At 44.3% G+C, this 21,966-nt stretch overlaps 2 protein-coding genes across 4 annotated transcripts in view; both read left to right on the forward strand.

Moving 5' to 3' along the window:
* Positions 1–5,441, forward strand: part of LOC117217970 (uncharacterized) — a 79,107-nt gene extending 73,666 nt beyond the window's left edge. For 2 of the 3 annotated variants that reach the window (XM_033465919.2, XM_033465918.2), the window contains exons 5-6: positions 1,403–1,602; positions 1,690–5,441. In XM_033465919.2, coding sequence (XP_033321810.2) covers positions 1,403–1,602; positions 1,690–1,881 — 392 coding nt within the window. In that variant the 3' untranslated portion in view covers positions 1,882–5,441. The remainder of the gene's footprint in view (positions 1–1,402; positions 1,603–1,689) is intronic. The other variant, XR_013034551.1, reaches the window with a different exon arrangement.
* A 2,295-nt stretch (positions 5,442–7,736) lies between these two features.
* LOC117217894 (beta-1,4-N-acetylgalactosaminyltransferase bre-4) overlaps positions 7,737–21,966 on the forward strand; it is a 67,188-nt gene continuing 52,958 nt past the window's right edge. Inside the window, exon 1 of the mRNA XM_033465742.2 lies at positions 7,737–8,371. The gene's annotated coding sequence lies outside the window, so the exon portion shown is untranslated. The remainder of the gene's footprint in view (positions 8,372–21,966) is intronic.

The following is a 21,966-nucleotide window of genomic DNA, read 5'->3' on the forward strand; positions in this document are numbered from 1 at the left end:
GCCGCCGCCGAAAGATTTAACCCGGTCGTTTCCGCCGTCGCCGCGTTCCGACGAATCAATCTACGGGATCCGGCCGCGTCCGCGGCCGTTGTTCTCCGCGCGCGGCTTGCGGATAAATAACTGAGCACGCGCGTCGATAAATAATGCCGCGGTGCTTCACGGTCTCGCGCGGAACAAGAGCGATCCAGCAAATTAACGGGCTGTCGCGCGCGGATCGGCGACGGTTGTACGCGCGCGGCCTGTTCGAGCCGCTCGTTTTCCACTTTATTCGGCCGAACCTGTTCGCCGAACTTCCAAGGAAAATTCACCGTTGTTGCGGACTCGCGTTTCCCGCACGCCGCATTAACCGACCAGAGTGTTCTCGTCGTTTCGTTTCAGTGCCGGCAGGGACATCGTGCAACCCAGAGTCGTTGGATTGCGAATTTTATGCGAACGCGAATTGTTGCGAATTCAAATCGCGGGGAGATTCGACGAACGAAAAAGATAGCTTCTGTTTTAGCGCAATCGAGATTGTTTTCGTCTGTAATCGAATTAGTTTCTGTTTTCTTCTTTGCAAATAATGACGGAATATTAAATGAACCTCTCTTTCATTTCAACACAGCGAAACACGATTATTTATCGAGGATCTTGTTATTAGATGTGTATTTGTCGTACAGCGGAACATTGAATATACAGAGTGTTCCAGAAATGTCTCGCAACCGGGAAATAAGGGTTCCTGAGGTCATTCGAAGCAACTTTTTCCTTTACAAAAACTTTCTACGATGCTTCGTTCACGAGTTATTAACGAGAAACACTGACCAATAAGAGGCCAACTCGGCTGGCGCGTGGCGGCCCAGCCAACGAGCGCGCGAAGCCCAGCTCCGCCCATTGGCTCGGCCGAGCGCGCGTCAGCCGAGCTCGCCTCTCACTGGTCCCCGTTTTTCCTTAATAACTCGCAAACGAAGCTGCTGATTGCATTTTCGCAAAGGAAAAATTTACTTGAAATGACCTGAGGAACCTTTATTCCCAGATTGCAAGACATTTTTCAGAATTTTCTTTGAGATTGACATCTTTACACCCTGTATTCACCAAGAAGTAATGTTCTCGAATTATCAGTCTTTAGTAAAAATTCCAATAAAATGTTCAGCTTCATTGTCACTCGATAGAACGCATCCCGAGGAGATCGCATTCTCTCTCGTTCCGAATTTCGACGAGGACCTGCAGAGGACCTATCGCGGATTTGGCTCCCTCTGAGCATGACTCGGTAGAACCTGTACCAAAGGAGATCGCATTTCCCCCCTTGTTCCCCCTTTTTATCCGTTACGCTAGGACCTCGCGGCGCGATTTACAAGCGGAACGAGGACGAAAAAGCGGAGAATCGGTTTCCGAGGCCGGCCGGTTCACGAATTCCGACACTTTGCAGAGGACGAGGAGGAGGAGAAGAAGAAGAAGAAGAAGCCGCAGCAGCAGCAGCAGCAGCAGAAGGACGAGGAGGACGCGAAGCCCGCGGGAAAGGTCGGCGAGGAGGGGAAGCGGGGCGATCAGCGCGGCACGGCGAACGGTTCGCAGAAGAATCTGCTGATCGACTTGTCGAACGACGGGAAACCGACGGGGAACTCGTGGGTGAGCGATCGAACGTGGATCAGCTTGGCGATCCGGTGAATGTTTTCTCGGTATTTCCGTGAGTGTTCGCGAGACGCCGGTTTTCAGGTGTGCTTCGAGGAGGAAGGCGAGCACGGCCGGGCCCCGAAGAAGGCCGCGGGGGCCGCCGGCATCCCGATGACCACGCTGAGACACGCGGGCGCCGCGGCGTCGCACCACGTCGTCCCGAGGCCGGCGACGGCCTTCAAAATGCAGAACGCCTGGGGCGAATCGAGGTCGGTGGACCTGATGTGCTCGTAGCAGGCGTAGCCCTCGGCCGATAGCTTCCGGGACGTGCCATTGATCACCGGCCTCTGGAAGCATCTGTCCAACAGCGGCCAGCCGAAGAAGCTCAGCCAGTAGATCAATCGTCGTCGCCGGCGAGCGCGTCGTCGAGCCCGTGTCCCCGGACATTCCGTTGAGCCTGGGCCGGCCGAAGGTCGACCCTCGGGTCGGGGGTCGTGCCGATCGTTCCGCGAGATGGTACCGTCTTCTTCCGCGAACGGAACCTCGCCGAATACGCTCGGCGATTGCGCGACGTCAACGTACGGTTGGTCGTCGAACGAGCGTCGCAGTCTCGTCGCAAACGGCGGGAGTCGGTAGAACGTGATCTGTTTCCGGTGACCGCGGTTGACCTTCGGCGACCTCGCACGACCTCGAGCGAGATCCTCGCACGATCCAGCAGATTTTTGGAGAACGGTGTTGTCGCGCGGCAACAGCGAGACCGCGGCTCCTCGAAAGCGTCGATCGAGAGTGACGCCTCGAGCAAAATGTACGCGCGTCCGGCGATCTTCTCGACGCGTGTCCTGTCCTCGGAAAGAAGTAAAGAGAGAGAAAAGAAACGGTCGAGCAGTGCTCGAGAGGACCGATCGAGTCGAAGAGACACGGCGAGGGGGGAGGGAGGGAGATCGAAAGAAAGAGAGAAAGAGAAAGAGAGAGAGAGAGGGAAGGCTTCGGTCCACGACCAGGAAGTGGGAACAATTTTCACAAACTATACCTTTTGTATACCGCGTGTATCCGTGCCAATTCTTTCACACATATCGTGCACAGGCTCGTACTGCTATATACCATGTACGCGCAATTACAAAACCTTCTTACTCCTTTAACGAGATCCAGAAACGGGTTTCCTTTTCGGACGAATTTCTTCGTACGTCGGATATAGAGAACGGGAGAAACAAAAAGGGGAAAAAAAAGAACGACGCCGGGTCGAACGGGGCGAGAGCATGATCTCGCGGAACTTTTACGAGCACCTTCTCTCCGTTGCGAAATAGCTGGACTATTTTTTTCGGTCGGGCTCGGCGTCGAAACGCGATCTTCGATTCGGTCGCCGACGCGGAATGCGCCCCGCCGATTGCAAAGTAATTTTCTCCCGGAAATGTTCGGGCCTCGGAATCGAAACCGGCAGATACGAGAATACTGTGCGGTCAACGTTCACGCGAATGCATAGTGATGCTAGAATAAAAAGGATGACTTAGCTGTTTTTAATTGTAACTTTTTTGACACTATTTGGAGGCAATTCGGAGGCCACGTGACGCGATTCGGAGGCAATTCGGAGGCTATTCGAAGGTATTTCGAAGCCAATTCGAAGATAATTCGAAAGCAATTCGAAAGCAATTCGAAGGCTATTCGAAGGCAATTCGAAGGCAATTCGGAGACAATTCGAAGGCAATTCGAAAGCAATTCAAAAGCAATTCAAAGGCAATTCAAAGATAATTCGAAGACAATTCGAAGGAAATTCAAAAGCAATTCAAAGGCAATTCAAAGATAATTCGAAGGCAATTCGAAGGCAATTAAAAAGCAATTCAAAGGCAATTCAAAGATAATTCGAAGGTATTTCGAAGGCAATTCGAAGATAATTCGAAAGCAATTCAAAGGCAATTCGAAGATAATTCGAAGGCAATTCAAAAGCAATTCAAAGGCAATTCGACGATAATTCGAAGGCAATTCGAAGGCAATTCGAAGGCAATTCGAAGGTGTTTCAAAAGCAATTCGATGATAATTCGAAGGCAATTCGAAAGCCACGCGCCGCGATTCCACGAAGACCTTCAACACGGTTTCCTCACCGAAGTTTTAGCGAAGTTATTTCTACTGAAACGTCGACCCTTAGCATCGACGTAGCAATAAATTACACAGACGTAGGACTAGACGACCACCGAAAAATTCGCAGCATCCCGAAAGTTTGACATTTCCAGGAGAAATTACTGTACTTGCATTTCGACCCCTAGAACGTACACTGTGAAATCGGATCGAGAATCGCGTTTACCTCGAAATCTTCGAACAGCGTAATCATGCTCGTTAAACGATTACCCGCTCGACGGGTTACAATCCTTATCGGGCATATGGTCGCGCTTCTCTCCTAACATTACACGTTAGGCCCGAATGTCCGACGTCTCCGATAAGGGTTGATACGCTGCTTGCCGTGCGATCATTTTTACGGGTCGATCGCGGTGATCGCGCGCGCGTTCCGTTCCTCCTCCTCCTCCTTCCTCCTCCTCTTAGGATAACGATCGGACCCGAAGAAACGGAATCCGCGCGCGTAACGCGAAAGATCGTCCGCGAATCGACGACGTAGAATAAGTGCTGGATATTAGAGAAATGTGTTGATGTACCGTGTAACACGCTGCGAGGACGTGTACCCATTTAGCCGTAGTGTGCTGTTCGTCGTCGAGCCTTTTTCAACACATAAATCACCCCGAAGAAAAATGAGTTTCTGTCGCGCGTCGTACACGCGGCTCCGGTATCACGAACCCTTGGAACGTTCGATCGGCGCGTTTTAGGCGGAATTGTAGGGCCGCCGTCGTTGGGCGCGGCGACTATCGCGCGATATCGTTACGTTTGTGTATAACGTTTGTTTATATTGCTGTTATCGCGGTACTCGCAGTTTGTTCGTTGTTTGCGATCTGTTTCCCTTATTACGCGCGAGGGTGCGATCACGCGTGCGTGCGTCATCTCGGATTGAACGAGCTCGGCGGCCGCTGAATTCTCGTCGAACAGTCGGGAACTTGCGAGATTCCGCCGACCGCAACACCGGAGCACGGTATAAATTCTTCCCAATTCGCGCTCGGGCTGCGCACAAAAATGGACAATTCGGGAAGAATGATCTCTTATTATTCGAGCCTCGCAGCTCTTTTTTATAGTTATCCATTGTCAACAGCTATGAGAACGATTTTTGGTTTGTTCGCGAGTCGAGAGACAATTTGAGCGAATTTACTGTAATAGAAATATTTAAAAAAAGGCGTCACAATTGTCTGGCAGACCAGTTTTGCTATTTTTTAAAAAAAGATTCCAGTCATTTGGTGCACAAGCTTTAATAAAGAATTTAATTTAATTTAATATTTAATTTAATAAAAATTAGATAAATCTCGAACAATCGCCTCGAATGTCTCCACTTCCCAAATCGTCCATTTTTGTTTACAAACTGTTTACAACAATCGGGGAGAATTTACCGTATTTTCGTTGGTATCCTGATAGAGGGTAGGCATTCGAAACGGAATGCTGTAACATTATTAGCGTGCTAATAACACTCGACGCTCCGTAATACACTCCGTTACGTTGACGAGAGAAAAAGAAGAAAAAAAGAAAAAGAAAAAACTGAAGTTCACGTTAATTTCGGTCCTCTGTATGATCTACGGCCACGAGGATGCAGCGAAGACGGTGTCTGATCGACGCGTCTAACATTTGTCACGAATCGACGATAATTTTGTATAATCCATCCACGATCGGTGTAACGCATTTCTACAAAAAAATCGAAATATGCATTGTCATCCTGTATCGCCTATGTGTTAGAACGTAAGAAAATACACGTCTCTGCGTATCTAGAACTGCGTGTGTTCTGTCGCTTGATTCCCGTGCCGCGGCCCCGAGCGACGTGGCCGCGATGTGACACCGCGAACGTAAACATATTCGCGAATTAGCTATGCACGGTATACCCTATTATTGATTTTATACGGCACGGGCGTGCTTCCGTAGCTCCCCGAGCGCTTTAAAGATGGCGACGGCTATCGGCTCCGTACCGGAGTCGGTCTCCCCGGCGAACGAGATCTTTCCATTCCTCGCCTCCAACCGAATCCCACCGTCCACTTTCGTCTTTGCTCGACCGCGACTCGGGACGAGCTAATATTTTTCGCATTCTCGGACCTGTAAAATGTAACGGTGACAATGATATTCGCAGCGGTGATAACGGTAATAATTCTATTCGCAAGGAGCACCCATGCAATTTTGGGTGTCGCGTCTCGTTAGCCCTATTGTCATTTCAAGAACGCTTCAGAACCAGTTCCGAACGTGAAAGTTATCCAGGGAATGGCGGGCTCTGCGGAAGGGTAGGTTCTAGTGGATTGAAAGTGTCTAGGGACGGGTCTAGGAGCGACGAGGATCCGGGGAGGGGAGGGGGAAAGGCGAAGGTAGTGTGAGAAAGTACGACGTCGGAAAGGTCGGAGGATGATCATCCAAATGGTCTTCCAATGTTCGCCACAACATACCGAGTCATTCAGAAAAACCTGCGTCTCCAACATGCAAGAAAAGTTTACCTATTGTAATAAATAAAAAGTACAATGTTCAACGATCTGACAAGAATGATCCGCCCTAGACAATTTAAAACGGCGCCATTTGCGACAAGTGGCGCCGCTTGCGACGAAATTTCGGACCAGAGTCTCGAGAGAACCGTACAACGTTCGAACACGTAGCGAGGAAACGTTCAAACTGTTCGTCGAAATTATTCGCGGATGATAGTTTTGCACTTTAGAATTTTGCCATAGACGACGCCACTGGGTTAAACCCGCGAAAATCTGCAAACAGCGCCACTGCGCACGGCGGCGAAACGCTGAAACTGGTAAACAGAATTACTGGCCGCGGCTACTCTGAGGAACGACAAATGGCGCCGTCACGCGTTTCCAAAGGATAATTTATGATATCGGTAAGTTTGGCTAACGGTTCGCGCGTTTTCTCAATATGTGTTTTGGTTTCGAATTTTTTGAGAAACTCATAGTTATAGATTTATAAGTGTTGTTACAATATACGCGTCGTATGAATTTACGGCTTCCAAATTTCAAAATCATAAAACGTGTTCGTGATATAAATGAAGTATATAGAATACTCGATTCACATTAAGAAGCTTAAATTTCTGAAATATTGGTAACAATAAGCACACCACGAGGATGATAATGGGACTTCTGAAGTTCTATTTTCGTCGAAATAATTCACCGGGTATCAAGTCTATTGCGCGGTGCCCTTAACCTAATTTATAACTGAAATTGTCTTCAATGCTGAAAGCGTTAAAAATAAAAAAAAGTGCGCCTGTTAAATCTTCCTTTAACTGAGCCGTTTATTTTGAAAGTGGCATAAGTCACTTTACCGTAATGAAAAGTGGTGATTTTTTAATGTTTATACGAAATTATTTATACTGAGAAAAATATCAGTATCCTGAGATAACAAATACAAGTAAATCTTCTCGAAAGTTAGCATCCATATTTTTAAACGTGTTAAAACGCAAACCCTTAAATATATCGACTTAAAAACAAAGTGACTTATGCCACTTTCAAAATAAACGGCTCGATTAGCTTCGCGGTAGCGATTAACCTTTTGCGGACGAGTGTCGGCAAATAGCCGCCTAAGTCTTTTTACCGTTTTTCATTATTACTTTATTAATTATTAATATAAATTTATTAATTTAACCGCAGGTTCAGAACGAATTTCAGTTTGTCGAGTCAGTCTTTCAGCGTCACTACCTTGACATAACCTTGGCATAACCAGCAAAGTTTTCCACATATTTTATATTATATATTATATTATATATATTTTATATATTATTATATAAATATAATATAATATATAATATATTATTATATTTTACATTATATATATATATATTATATTAATAATATCCAATACCTGTCGTCCACAACGACGCTCGCCCATCGATCTGCTTCATCCGCAAAGTGTCAATCCTATTCATATCTTTCCGAACACCGTAGGAGGGTTAACAGAACCGGCATACCGCGAGCGCGGCTCGACAGGTGGCGCTGGCGGTACCTCCTCACCCTACACGTGAGCCGCCGTGGCGCTCTCTCGAGATGAAAAGTTACCAGTGCTGCCGTGCGCGGACGCTGTCATCCGTGTGTCAATCGTAGCAACGTTTTCTCGAGGATGTCCGCGGCGGAGATTATCAGGACCGGAGAGCCGCGGTTTTCCCGCTGTCTTGACACCGACACCGTCCCGGGATCGTCGTGCGGCCGCGTGAATTGCTCGTCGACGGACAGCGGTTACGTCACACCGATTCCGCGGTACGGCGTGTTATCCGCGATTCCTCGCGACGCCTGTTTTACCGTGCGATCGTGTTCACGGGCGCAAGCAGAGAGAGCGTGCTCCTGCAAACGGCGGTGCTTGTAGAGCGGAGCGAGCCTTTCGGTGCTCCCTCGGATGTTCTCGACGAGATATCGACACGAAAGCATGCTTGTCTCCGGTTGTTTACCTCGTCGCGAGCTACGCAGGGACTAGAGGCTGCACGGTCGACGGGCTGTGCGCGGAACAACCTCGGGATTCGGGTGTGCTGTGCGGTAACAGAACAGGCGGACGGACCGCTGCCCGTCGAGCTGCTGTGGTGCCGGAGGCTGACGCCGAGCCGAGACGATTTAAGAGAGGCTGGAAACACCGTGGAAGCTGGGGCCTTGGCCAGTGCGTGTTGTCGAGTCCATCCGCGAGCGGCAGGAGCCGCAGGACCTCGCCGGAGATGCGGCCCTCGTCCACCAGCGACCCGGTAAGTGGCTCGACAGCTACGCAGAAACGGAACAGCCTCGAGATAGGTCAGTGTTTGACGCGCGGTTCGATCCGCGCCGCATCTTTCCCTTGTATTTTCGCCAGTGACGTGCCCCCCTCCCCGCGTAACAGTTGTCCGCGGGCCGCGATCTCGCCGAAACGATGACGTTTGAATTACGTTAAGCGGGAACCGCGGTACGCCTCGTGGCACCGCAGGACTACTCGGGACGCGTCAGATTTTCCGTTCCGGCGGCATACGAACGTTCTCCCCGTGCGGAATTTCGATTGATCCGGTCCTCGGGGATTAACCTTACCGATCTCCGGTGGCCGGTCGAACGCCCACGCGACCGCTCACTTTCGAAAAGTCGTCGCTCGATCGGTCGGCGCGACCCGCGCGCTCGCTGAAGGCTTAACCCCTCAACGTGCACGCTCGAGTTAACTCGAGCGCGCTAAACTGGCCGAACTGTGCACACTCGAGATAATTCGAGCGGCGTTGTACTTTATGTTGCTATAATTGTTCACGCTCGAATGCAATCGAGAATTGAAAATAACAATGTGAAAGCAAAAAAAAGAACAATCGTTTTATTGATATTTATCATTTACATGGGATTATAAGCTGTAACACTTATTTATTCAAGTATAAGATATATCCCTTTTCTGCTTATCGCTTACGACTTATCTCTTCCTTGTGAGCCGCTTTCCGATAGCGTATTCATATTCAGATACTGATTCGATCAGTTTTCAATGTATGTTATACTAAAATATAATGTAAAATAAAATATAATAATAATAATAATAATAATAATAGCAACAATAATAATAATAATAACAATAATAATAATAGTAATATTCTGAAAATTAGGATTGCAATAAAAATTTTGATTATTTTTGTATTTTTGTAATTTTCTTGCCAAGACAACGTTCTAAATTGTGTTTTTTTACATTAAAAAAAATTGATATTTTTTGGCCGGCCTTTTTCAAAAAAACTGTGCATTAAGGGGTTAATTGCGATCCCGCCGATTTTTTAACGTCGATGGATGTTCGACGGATTTTCAAACTGCCGCGACGTAGGATTTTGCTCGATGGAGCACCGAGAATAAGTCAACGAGTCCGGTAGGATATACAGAGTGCCGAAACACTCGGCTCGCGGAGAAACCACTTCCATGTATTAGGAATTAAACCGGTCGAGATTTAACGCTTTTCTCCATTCTGCGCGATTGAGAACCCGCGGCGGAAACGAGGAACCGCCGCTGGTTCCAACAACGAAAACAGGCATCTAGTTTTCTATGATACCCGGGCTTAATCGGGTTTCGGCAAAGATCCGCTGGAAGAATTTTTCTTGACCCGCGCTAAGGGAATCCAAGGGTTGTTCGAACTCTAAACCGATCGGAAGAGCACCAACACTCGCGCAGCGGGACTGGGATTCGTTTGGAACCGCTGTGTAAATATTGTTACTTGACCGTTCAGTTTCTGACAATTAATCTAGATTTTCGCGTGTTTTAATTAGCCGGTTTCTTCGGACCGCAAAGTCTTTCTAACGCTACCATAATATAGGGTGTCCCGAAAATGTCTCGCAATCCGGAAATGGGAGGTTCCTGAGGTCATTTGAAGCAACTTTTTCCTTTGAGAAAATGTTCTCCGAGGCTTCGTTTACGAGTTATTAACGAAAAACACTGACCAATAAGAGGCGAGCTCGGCTGGCGCGCGGCGGCCCAGCCAACGAGTGCGCGGAGCCCAGTTCCGCTCATTGGCTCGGCCGTCTCGCGCCAAATGATCTCGCCTCTGATTGGTCACTGTTTTTCGTTAATAACTCGTAAACGAAGCCGCGGACCGCATTTTCGCTAAGGAAAAAGTTGCTTCAAATCACCTCAGGAATCCTCTACTTTCGGATTGCGAGACATTTTTGGGACACCTTGTATGTATATTTTTGGAAGGGGTTGCCAGCCGAAGGGGATCGCGAATGTATTGGTCAGACCGCAGGTTCGGACTTGCTTCTCCGACAAGGTTTAATACCGCTGTGCGCGATTTAAATAGCCATCGGAGCCGCGCGGTTTACGGAAAAGTTTACTTAATCAATTTGTTGTTCCTGCGGTCCAATAACTTGAATGGAAAATAGTTTAAGAGAGGGCTGCCAGGCTAAGGAGATTGGGAGCGTATAGATCAGACCGCAGGTTTGGACTCCTCGCGCTGATTTTGAATGCCGCGGAACGTTTGATACATTTTTGTTGGTTTATGGGTTAGGTACACGTGTTACGCGAAAAATTTCTTCATTAATTTTTGCGATCGTGAGTTATGCATGATCCAACGACTCGAACAGATAAATATTTTGACACTGGATCCACGGAGAACTTATAGCAATTAGCTTGAATAATAGATACAAACAAATTGAATCGCATCAAATTTATTAAGAATAATTATATCGTTATGGTGAAGTATATATTTCATTTTTTTAATGTCCAACAATTATATTTTGAAAATGTTTATGATAAACCGAGACTGGATATCTTATTATAGAAAAAAAAGGAGAATAGAAAAAAATCCTATTATAGAAACGATTTATTCAAATTAAATAATCTGGTCTAGGGAACTGGTATATTTATAAATTGCCCACGAAAGCGTTCCTACGATCTCGATAATTGGCGGTTCTACTGTTAAGAAAGTTGCGGCCAATCAACTTTTTTTGATCAAGAAACCGCTTCCTGTTGCACGATCTAGTAACTTCGGCAAAAAAGTGTTCTGAAAAGGGGATCTACGATCCAAACGAGACGGGAACGTTGACTTCACGGTATTCTTTCGAACGTCCTCGTTAATTGATCTTCCCTTTCATCTAATCTATCGTGATTATCAAATGTTGCAAATGCAATGTCTCGAGCCTCGCAAGGTGAACGCGTTCACTTACAGCTACGGCGTACACCACACCATAGAATAGGAAATAATTACGCATCTGTTGCATATTTATTAATCGCGTATTACAAGGGGCTGCTATCGTCGGTTTTATCTTTCGTTTAACACTGGCACCGCTGGCCAAATCTCCTGTTTCAGATCTCTTGTTTTACAATTATCGAAAGTCATCTTTCAGCAGAAATCCTTAAATATTGGGTTGGCAACTAAAGTAATTGCCGATTTGTTCAATGAAATAAAAAATATTTTTTCACTTGGAATGAAGTTTAATCTTCGATGTATTTTCCATTTTGTTCGATGACCTTTTGCCATCTCTCTGACAACTTGAAAATTCCACGCTCGTAGAAAGTCTGATCCTTTTCGGCCAAAAACTGAGTTAAGTGAGATTTTACAGCGTCATCGTCGTTAAAAGTTTTACCACGAAGGGAGTTGTCCAGGGATCGAAATAAGTGGTAATCCGATGGTGCGAGATCGGGGCTATATGGCGGGTGTAACATCGATTCCCAACCAATATCCATCAATTTTTGCCGAGTGGACAAAGACGTGTGCGGCTTAGCATTGTCCTGCTGGAAAATGACACCTTTACGATTGACCAATTCTGGTCGCTTTTCCTTGACCGCTGCATTCAATTTGTCCAGTTGCTAACATTCACGGATAATAAAAAATAACGTAATAATAATAACAATAATTTTATAATATAACATTTACGGATATCATAAAAATGGGAGTGATAGACACCTACAACTGAAATCGGCAATTACTACTTAGTTGCCAACTCAATATATCTCTTTATTCGAGCATTCATTATTCTAAGAATTCCGAGTCATTTAAATGAATTCAGTTCCATAAATTTGAGAAGTCGACGCGTACTAGCCACTTTTAGATCTCGCTGAGACTTTTAGATCTACCCTTGAGATCTACACTCGAGATCTACACTCGAGATCCACACTTTTAGATCCCTAGCGTCAACGCTAAATCTACCGAGCCATAAAATTGACTAACACGCGTTGCTTTCCTTCAGAATAAAATCACTCGATTTATCGAAACCTTGCGCCGTTTTAACACTATGCCACCATGGTGGCACCACGCTGGTGAAATAATAATAATAGTTTTCGCCCACGGTGAAATTTTTCAAATAAAATTCTCGCCATTAAGAACGTCCATTTAACCTTTTAGGTACGGCTGAATTCTGCGCGAGGCTATTTCTCTGGACGGCAGAGTCTGATATGTACTGTACAGAGTGTCTGTATATTGTTAAGATACAGTTATATTCTTAACCGCTTCGTTCTCACGGACGCGTAAACACGCGCCGCGCTACCGTTCACGCAGCCCCACAGACGCGTAAACACGCGCCGCGCTACCGTTCACGGAGTTTCACAGACGCGTAAACACGCGCCGCGATATCGTTCACGGAGTCTCACGGACGTGTACACACACGCCTACTGATTTGCTCCGTCTGGAGAGACTAAGTTTGTGGTTAGTACTAATTTGTAATTTCATTTAGTGTACGTTTGACTGTTCTGCAAAGATGACCACCATGCGACGATCTAGAAATCGAATATCTATATGCCGTTTCCAAAATTAACACTTTTCCAAATTAAACTCTTTATCTAATACTAGCGTGTTTACACGTCCGTGAGACTGCGTGAACGATAGCGGGGCGCGTGTTTACGCGTCTGTGGGACTGCGTGAACGATATCGCGGTGCGTGTATACACGTCCATGAGAATGAACCGGTTAAGATAAGTCTGTATATTGTAAATCAATGTGAAGACAAAAGAAGTGTGAAGCAATGCATGCGAAGACGATTATTTGATTCAAACGATGACCGAGTGAGCTACTAGATTAAGCCACTATAGTGATGCGTCGTTCAGAGAGATGACATCCGCGAAAGCCACTATAGTGGCGCGTCATTCCTAGAACGTTAACACGTTTTACTCGAATCTTCACACTTTGATATTTTACTAAAACTTGATGTATTACGTGCAATTATTAATTCTCGTACACATAACAACGTAACAAAAACTTATCAACGCCCATTCTTGCGGTGGAAATTGATTCTTCGGTTCTAAATTTCTTGTAAACAATTTGTTCAGTTCACTAAGTAAACATGCAAGCGTGTACCATCGATGGTACACGTGGCACGGAACGTGTTAAGGGACTGTTCGTCAGACTCCTCTGCCCGGCGAAGGAAGAAAATTTCGAGGCTCGTCGAACGCGCGCGAACGTGCGAACGCCGAGGTTCCTCGGGTTCCCGGCACTTTAAACCGTGCCGGTGAAAAATAATGGGAAGCTAAGACCGACCCAAATGCGCGTCGGCGCGCGTTTCATCCGCGCGGAGATGGAAAGCGGACGAGCAACGCCGCTGCCCGATGGTTTTTCATTTTCCATCCGGGATTTCGATTTCCCGGCCAGTTCGGTGTCCCCGATCGCGTCGGTGTTTCCGCCGGTTATCGCCGAAACGGTGCACCGACCCGCTCGCAGAGGCAGATAGATGGATAGATCGCGTTCAGGATTTATCAGCGTGCCGGGTGTTGCGCAAGAAACGCGGCCGGGGGAAAAAAAACGTTAGCCGGGAGATCGCAAAAAACGAACGGTTTCGCGCGCGGCTCTGGCTACGTCGTAATAACGCGAGCGACCTTGCGCAACCGTCTGCACCGTCTTTCGAAGCTTAGAAAAGAAAGGACGCTGTCCTCGCGCGCAACGCGACATGCTAATCGCCGTTGCTTCGCCGTTAAATTTGAACGTAGAGCGCCGATTCGACCTCGCGATTTCGCGCCTTTTAAAGTCGCGACAACGATCGGTGCTCATTGTCCTCTTCTTCTCAGACTTTATTCGATTCTAGGCTTGCCCTCGCGCGCCTTGCAAATCCGACATTTCGTCAGTTTTTTTCTTTTTGTTTTGTCATCACGATACAATGACCAAGTTACGTGGCATGGTAAAATTATCTTCAATTGTCTCCTGCTTTGTAAAAACAAGTGAACAATTTGCGAGGAGGAAGATACCATTGTTCGAGCCTCGTGGCTCGTTTTTAAAGTTCACGATTGTCAAGCTTATTTTATATTTATATTTTATATTCATATTTTGTATTTTAGGTTCTATATTTTATATTCTCTATATTTTAGGTTCTATATTTTATATTCTATATTTTATATCCTACACTTTATATTCTACATTTTATATTCTATATTTTAGGTTCTATATTTTATATTCTATATTTTCTATTTTCTATTTTCTATTCTAAATTTTCTATTTTCTATTCTAAATTTTCTATTCTATATTCTAAATTTTCTATTTTCTATTCTAAATTTTCTATTTTCTATTTTCTATTTTCTATTTCATATTTTGTATTCTCTATTCTATACTTTATATTCTATAGTTTATATTCTATATTTTATATTTTATATTCTATGTTTTCTATTTTCTATTTTCTATTTTCTACTTTCTATTTCATATTTTATATTCTATATATATATTCTATATTCTATATTCTATATTCTATATTGCTCTAATGAAAATTTTTCTTCGAATAAAGTGTACTTCGATTTTCTCGTTGTACCGATCTATGGAACATCTGGCACCCGTGTTTCACATTCGAAGTACGGACATCCGTGTTATTTATTATTCACACATAAATAAATATTTCAAAGTCCATCGCGTCACCTAGATACGTCGATCCATCGAACGTTATATCATAAATATTCAGCAACAACACTTTTCAGTTCTAATAAAATCGATGATGATCTTGTGCACCTTGAAAAGCGTCGCATAACAGGTACATTTTTTACCAGATAAATTTCTTGTACAATTAATCGCGTAACTCCGTCCTTGATGTTTGATCGAACGCCGAAGAGCCACGGTCCGGCAATGAAATAAATTCGATGGAAATTAAGAAAGACAATCGAGGTCTGGTCGACAGCGGGAACGTGTTTTTTTCCTTCGATGTGAACGGTTTTTTCGAGCATTTGAATTCGAATCAGAACCGGAATCGCGGTAATCGTGATTGCTCGCCGGCTCGGCCGACCGCAAAATCCGCCGACAGTCGACTTCCGGATAATCCGGCTCCGGTTCCGATAAAACTCCGCCAAGGAACTTTCGTTTATCGGTCGAGCACACCGCGAATCCCGTTGATTCTCCCCGACAACTCCCTCGGCCAGCGAAAAGCGCGGTGCACAGGTACCAATTAAATAATCGACGGGCCGAACTTTCGACCGGATTGTTCGCGGAATTTTTCCAACGTGCAATTAGGCCGTCCGATACGGAGCGTCGGATACGCCTAACTCTCCACGGAGATTTTCATCGAATCGTCCATCGAACTCTTTCGTCCGCTTTCCTTTTATCGCGCGAATTAACTTCGATATCGGGCACTTGATTAATTATTGTTATTCGCGACGTTTCTGCGAAACGTGCGACACTCGAGACACTTGAGTCTGTTTATTCGTTGTAATATTAATTAATATATAATATATGTTATATTCAGAATGTCTCAAAAATATCTCGCAGTAAGGAAAAGAGGGTTCCCAAGGTCATTTCAAGTAATTTTTTCCTTAGCGAAAATGCAATCCGAGGCTTCGTTTACGAGTTATTAGCGAAAAACACTGATCAATGAGAGGCGAGCTCGGCTGGCGCGGGGCGGCCCAGCCAACGAGCGCGCAAAGCTCGTTTCCGCCCATTGGCTCGACCGTCCCGCGCCAGCTGAGTGCTCGCTCCTCATTGGTCCGTATTTTTCGTTAATAACTCGTTAACGATGCCTCGGAGAAAATTTTTGTAAAGGAAAAAGTTGCTTCGAATGACCTCAAGAACCCCCCATTTCCTCATTAAGAGACATTTTGCGACACTCTTTATATATTAATATTAATAATATAATAATATTATTACAATAATAATAATAATAATATCTATAACGTTAATGAATTCTAATAAACTCTAATAAATTCTATCGCTTCCGCGATAGAGGGACTTCACCTTGATTGGAAGTCGACCCGATTTTTCTATCAAGAAGCAGCGTAATCTTCGTCGAGGCTCGCTCATGCTTGACCCCCATTTGCATAGCAAGGAAGAATGAAGGATAATGACTAGACTGCGGATCATTATGCAGATTCTTATGACATGCTCTGTAAAAATCTAAAGAACGGAACATTTTCTTCCATCGACTGGAAAACTTCTCCCGGTGAATGTATATTAGCAGCACAATTAATTTTGCTAATATTATGGTAATCCTGCTAATAACTTGTTATATGTATGAGTGTTATTTCATTCTCTTAAGTAGGAATAAAATTCCGTTCGCTTAGCGTACAGGGTGGCCACTGAATAACTGAATTATGCAAAACGAACGTAATCTTCGCAAACGTGATCCTTTCATTTTTTCATTATTTTATGCGCGAATATAATTAATGGGCGTTTTTCAATATTTTGTATGTGAAAAACATCCCTCGGAAGACTACTATTTTCCAGTGCGCAAATACCGGCTCTTTCCGGAGCATTTTCCACGATCCCATGCAAGGTCTCGGGTCCTAAACGTCGGCTCGAACGTTCTCCTCTCGAGTTCCTGAATTCTTCGAGGTTTATTTACCTAAACCCGTTCCGGGCTTCTTTACGTAAACCTGGCCCATCCTTCAAACTCAACGAGTTTCCCCGTAGCCGGACATCGTACACAGCCGTTTTAATCTCCGATGGATGTTCTATAATCTTCGAGGAAGGAAAGCGAAAACGATTGAAAGTGTACGGCTTGCGATTTTATAAAAACCTCTAGTTTTTCAGTGGCCATCCTGTACAATGCAATGTTAATCAAATATTCTAAACATGGGCACACGATAAATTTCCTCTAAGATGTTATTACAATCGAACAACAACAACAATTTCCAATCGTTACAATTGCGAAGAATATAGAATAGTACGTTCACGTACGAATTAATTGTTCGCGTAATTAATACAGTAATATCTCCCGGAAATGCCCAATTTCGGGTTTACGTGAATTTCTTTGTACTAGTCCTACGTCTATGTAATTTATTGCTACGTCGGTGCTAAGGCTCGGCAGAGGACTGTTGAAATTTTAGCCTCGAACAAAAATTAATCTATAGTTTACTTAGTAAAATATCTTCAGTTAAGATATCGGTTTACATTTCGTCGGCTCCGTCAGCGGGCAGCGACGGTGACGTAATCTGTATATATTAGATGCCGCGATACATCATCGCCGGTACCTTTTGATGTACTTCGTGCCCTAACCGTCACGTATACAATGTAAGACGCGACAAATAAAACGTCTCTGATTGGTGGACACGACGAACCCAAAAAGAGTATAAAAGAAGCGTTTCTTCTTACCGGACAGTCAGTAGAGTTTGATCGCTCGATCGGTTTCGCTCATATACCTTCTCTCATTAAACAGAATAAATAAAGTCCTTTTAAGCAAAGTATTAGTATCATATTCATTTTCATTCCATAATCCCAACAAGGACAATGCGAAATTGAACCGCGAAGCTACAAAGTACAACAATTTTTCCCTAATTCGCACTCAGTGGACAATTTGGGAAGACGAGATACGATTATTCGAGCGTTGCATCTCGTTTTTATAGTTGTTGACAATTAGTTACTATAAAAAGGAGCCGCGAGGCTCGAATCATCGTATCTTCTTTCCTCAAATTGCCTCCGAATTGCCTTCGAATCGTGTCACGTGGCCTCCGAATTGCCTTCGAATCGTGGGGGGAAAAAATTAGAAATAAAAAAGTTAAGTCATCGTTTTTCTATTGTATTAATCATCGTCATTCTATGGTATTAATGCCCCGAGTTCCCATAAAAACGATCCGCGATGCTCGAAGAATCGCGTCTTACTATTCTCATATCCGCCGGTTTCAATTCCGCTCTCCGTACATTTCCGGAAGAAATGACTGCACTTGTTTCGCGCAGCATTGCCTCGAGTGGCGAACGCACAAAGCATTATCTCCAGCGACGAACGAACTTTTCAGTTGTTCGCGACGACGGGAAAATTCGGCTAACGATGCAAATTGTTCGCTGCAATTGCGCCGCGAGTGATGGAAAGTTACGTCTCGCCGTAGAAGAAGCAACGGGCGGGAAGCGGTGTATTTCGCGAGGACGAAGATATCGAATTTGCTGGTAGTTGAGCGTTTTTCGGTGTCGACGCGGTGCACCGACGAGGAACCGTCGTGCCCGTAGGTCGCAAACAAGAAAGAGAGCGGGGCACCCGATGAGTTATGAAGCTCGTGGCTCGTTTATTATCGCAACGGCGGGGTTAACACGTTGAACGCCCCGCCGCCACCCGTATCTGGGTGATGGCTATGTTTCCGCGGGGGATCCGTCACCCATAAACGGGCGACACGCTTCTTTGTCCAATTAATATAGGATTATCGAGGTAATTTGTAGTAGTAATTTTACTTGCAACACAATTATGACGAATATACATATTATACAGTATATAATGTCATAGAAAACTATAAAGCAACCGGAAACAAACATTAAATATGTGCTTATAGGAATAATAAAATATTAAATATAGAATATAGATTATAAAATATAGGACATAAAATATAGAATATAAAATATAAAATATTACATATAGGATATAAAATATAGAATATAACATATAGAATATAAAATATAGAATATTACATATAGGATATAAAATATAGAATATAACATATAGAATATAAAATATAGAATATTAAATATAGGATATAAAATATAGGATGTAAAATATTAAATATAGAATATAGAATATAAAATATAGGATATTAAATATAGAATATAAAATATAGAATGTTAAATATAGGATATAAAATATAGAATATAAAATATAAAATATAGAATATAAAATATAGAACATAAAATATAAAACATAAAATATAGAATATAAAACATCGAATATAAAATATAAAATATGAAATAGGAAATATGGAATATGGAATATGAAATATGAAATATGAAATATGAGATATGAAATATGAAATATGAAATATGAAATATGAAATATGAAATATGAAATATGAGATATGAAATATGAAGTATGAAGTATGAAATATGAAATATGAAATATGAGATATGAAATATGAAGTATGAAGTATGAAATATGAAATAGAAAATAGAAAATACACTTACATTAGCAAATTAAAATGCTATTTGCATATAAATTTGTTATTGAAATATTACATAACGTTTTATTAGTTGCAACGGTGTGCGTTCAACGTGTTAATCGCGCTCCGTCTAACGATTTCCTTGTTAAACCCCGCGCAGCTGATGATACCGGGATTCGTGCTATTCCGCGAGGTGCCTCGATCGAGCAAGATAGCTGAATTCCGAGGCTGTAACGCCGCTTTCCGCGGAAAACCGAGGCAGCGGCGGCGGCTCGCGGAAGAAAGAACGGGAGCAACGCGCAATCTAGAACCACGGCATTTATTATCTTCCCGCTTATCTTCGACGCGGGAGGGACGCGAATATCGCCGGGGAAGCCGCTTAATCGCCTCGATTAACATTTTCCTCGCTGCCAGTTTATCGCTTCTGTTGTTACCGTCGCTGTACCAGCGCCCGGCGGCTGTCCGACAGCCTCTACGATCCGCCTTTGCACGTATCGCGGACGTTACGGGCGAGCCACCACGAGCTTTCGGTTTGTTTAACGCGCTCGTTACGAGGCCATACCTCGGCCCGACACACCGAAAGAAGAAGATTCCTTGCCACGGTTCGCGGCACACTTGCCCGTTCACCTCCGCGCGTAAACCATGATTTTCCGTGTCGCGTGTTTTCCCGATGTGATTCACGCTCTCCGCTGTCCGGCCGATGATTTAGAAGTCGGATGCGAAACGTTTGTCAGGACGTTACAGTCGTCCGTCTCGATCGTCGGAAGCAGGGATCGAGAAAGTACCGAAAAAGAGATCCCTCGCGAAGAAATGTTTCGAACAAAAGGTACGCATTCTTTTATGTAGAACATGATTCCGCAATGAAAAATATAGGTTTACTATCAAAGAGAACGAGATGACCTTGGAATAACCTTGAAAACGTCCACGCATCGAGAAACTAGCAGCGCCATCTGATTCCTCGCTAGAAATATTAAAAGAACATCGGTTTTTTTCCTTTTTTTTTTAAATCACGCGTCCACAAGATTTTTTGCAATCTCCATTGAATCGAGACACCCTGAATATTCGAGAAATACGGAAACGCACGCGGAAAGTCTCTTTATGTATTTCCGCACGATGCATCTCGGTCTGAGTCGCGCGTTAAAAGAGCTCGCAATGCTCGAGAAACGAGGAGGAATATAATAATAATAACGATAATAAATACAGAAAATAAAAACCGACAATAAGAATAGAAAATATATATTCCACGTAAACTCGATCTTTTATCCGGTGCGCGGAAAAAAATGATATAAAGTCGGATCTGCGTGCAGAATAAACAGAACTACGCGAGCGTGTATATCGGGAAATATTGAATCGCAAATATCGAGTTCGCATCCGTTCGACTCGAACGGTTATCGATTTTGATAAATTGGAACCGGAATCGATATAACATACCGTGGAACGATCGTGAAACATTTCGCTCCTCCGTGACAATGTCGAGAACCGAAACCGGATATCACCGACCGTTTTCAATCCCGCGGTCCGAAGTTTCGGCTGAATTCATTTACGCCTTATCGACGGAAGTTCTTCCGCGAAACTTGGCGAGATCGTAGCTGCCGCGAACACGGGCCGACTGAAATTAGTGCAACACACGATGCTCTGAAACTTCGCCGAGGCTCGGCGGTTTTTGGGCTGGTACGTGATTCGTTTCGGAAGCCCGCACCTTCCGCCGGTGCAGCTTGCAACGGGCGCGCCCGTAATCGATACGAAATACGTACGTACGTACGCACATACACACGTGTTTCGCGTAACGCGAGCCAACACCTCTGGAAATATTTCACGAACTATAACAGCCTGTCAGAAGAGGAAATATCGGAGTACCTGAGGAAAGAGTGGAAGGAAGAAAGATGGAAAAGAATTGCAGCGTTCGGATTGGGAAATGAAACGAAGGGAGAAAAGTGCTGGGAAGCAGACAAAAATAGGAAATATAGAGTACGTGGGGTTGGAATAGGGAGAACATATAATGTCTCAAAAATATGTCGTAATAAGGAGAAGAGGATTCCCAAGGTAATTTGAAGTAACTTTTTCCTTAGCGAAAATACAATCCGCGGCTTTGTTTACGAGTTATTAACGAAAAACAGTGACCAATGAGAGGCGAGCACTCGACTGGCGCTACGCGGCGAAGCCCAGTTCCGCTCATTGGCTCGGCTGCGTAGCGCCAGCTGAGTGCTTGCCCCTCATTGGTCAGTGTTTTTCGTTAATATCTCGTTAACGATGCCTCGGAGAAAATTTTTGTAAAGGAAAAAGTTGCTTCGAATGATCTTAGGAACCTCCCATTTCCAGATTACGGGACATTTTCAGAACACCCTGTAGTAGGGTATTGTGGGGGATGAAAAGAAGACGAAGCGGGCCTTTATGAAATGATTAAGAAAATTCTAACAGGAAATAGAAGTAGGGAGGGGTGGATTAAAAATTCAGAGGAGAAAAGAAATGGTGAAAGGAAAGGAGAAGCTGAAGGAGGGAAGAGAAGAAGGAAGGAAGTAAACGATGCTCGTATGAGAAGAAAGGAAAACAGTAAGAGTAAAATGATGAAAGAAGAAAGAATAAATGGATTAGGAGGTCGGAGAATGAATGAG

This window comes from Megalopta genalis, chromosome 1 (genome assembly GCF_051020955.1).
Source record: "Megalopta genalis isolate 19385.01 chromosome 1, iyMegGena1_principal, whole genome shotgun sequence".
Taxonomy (NCBI): domain Eukaryota; kingdom Metazoa; phylum Arthropoda; class Insecta; order Hymenoptera; family Halictidae; genus Megalopta; species Megalopta genalis.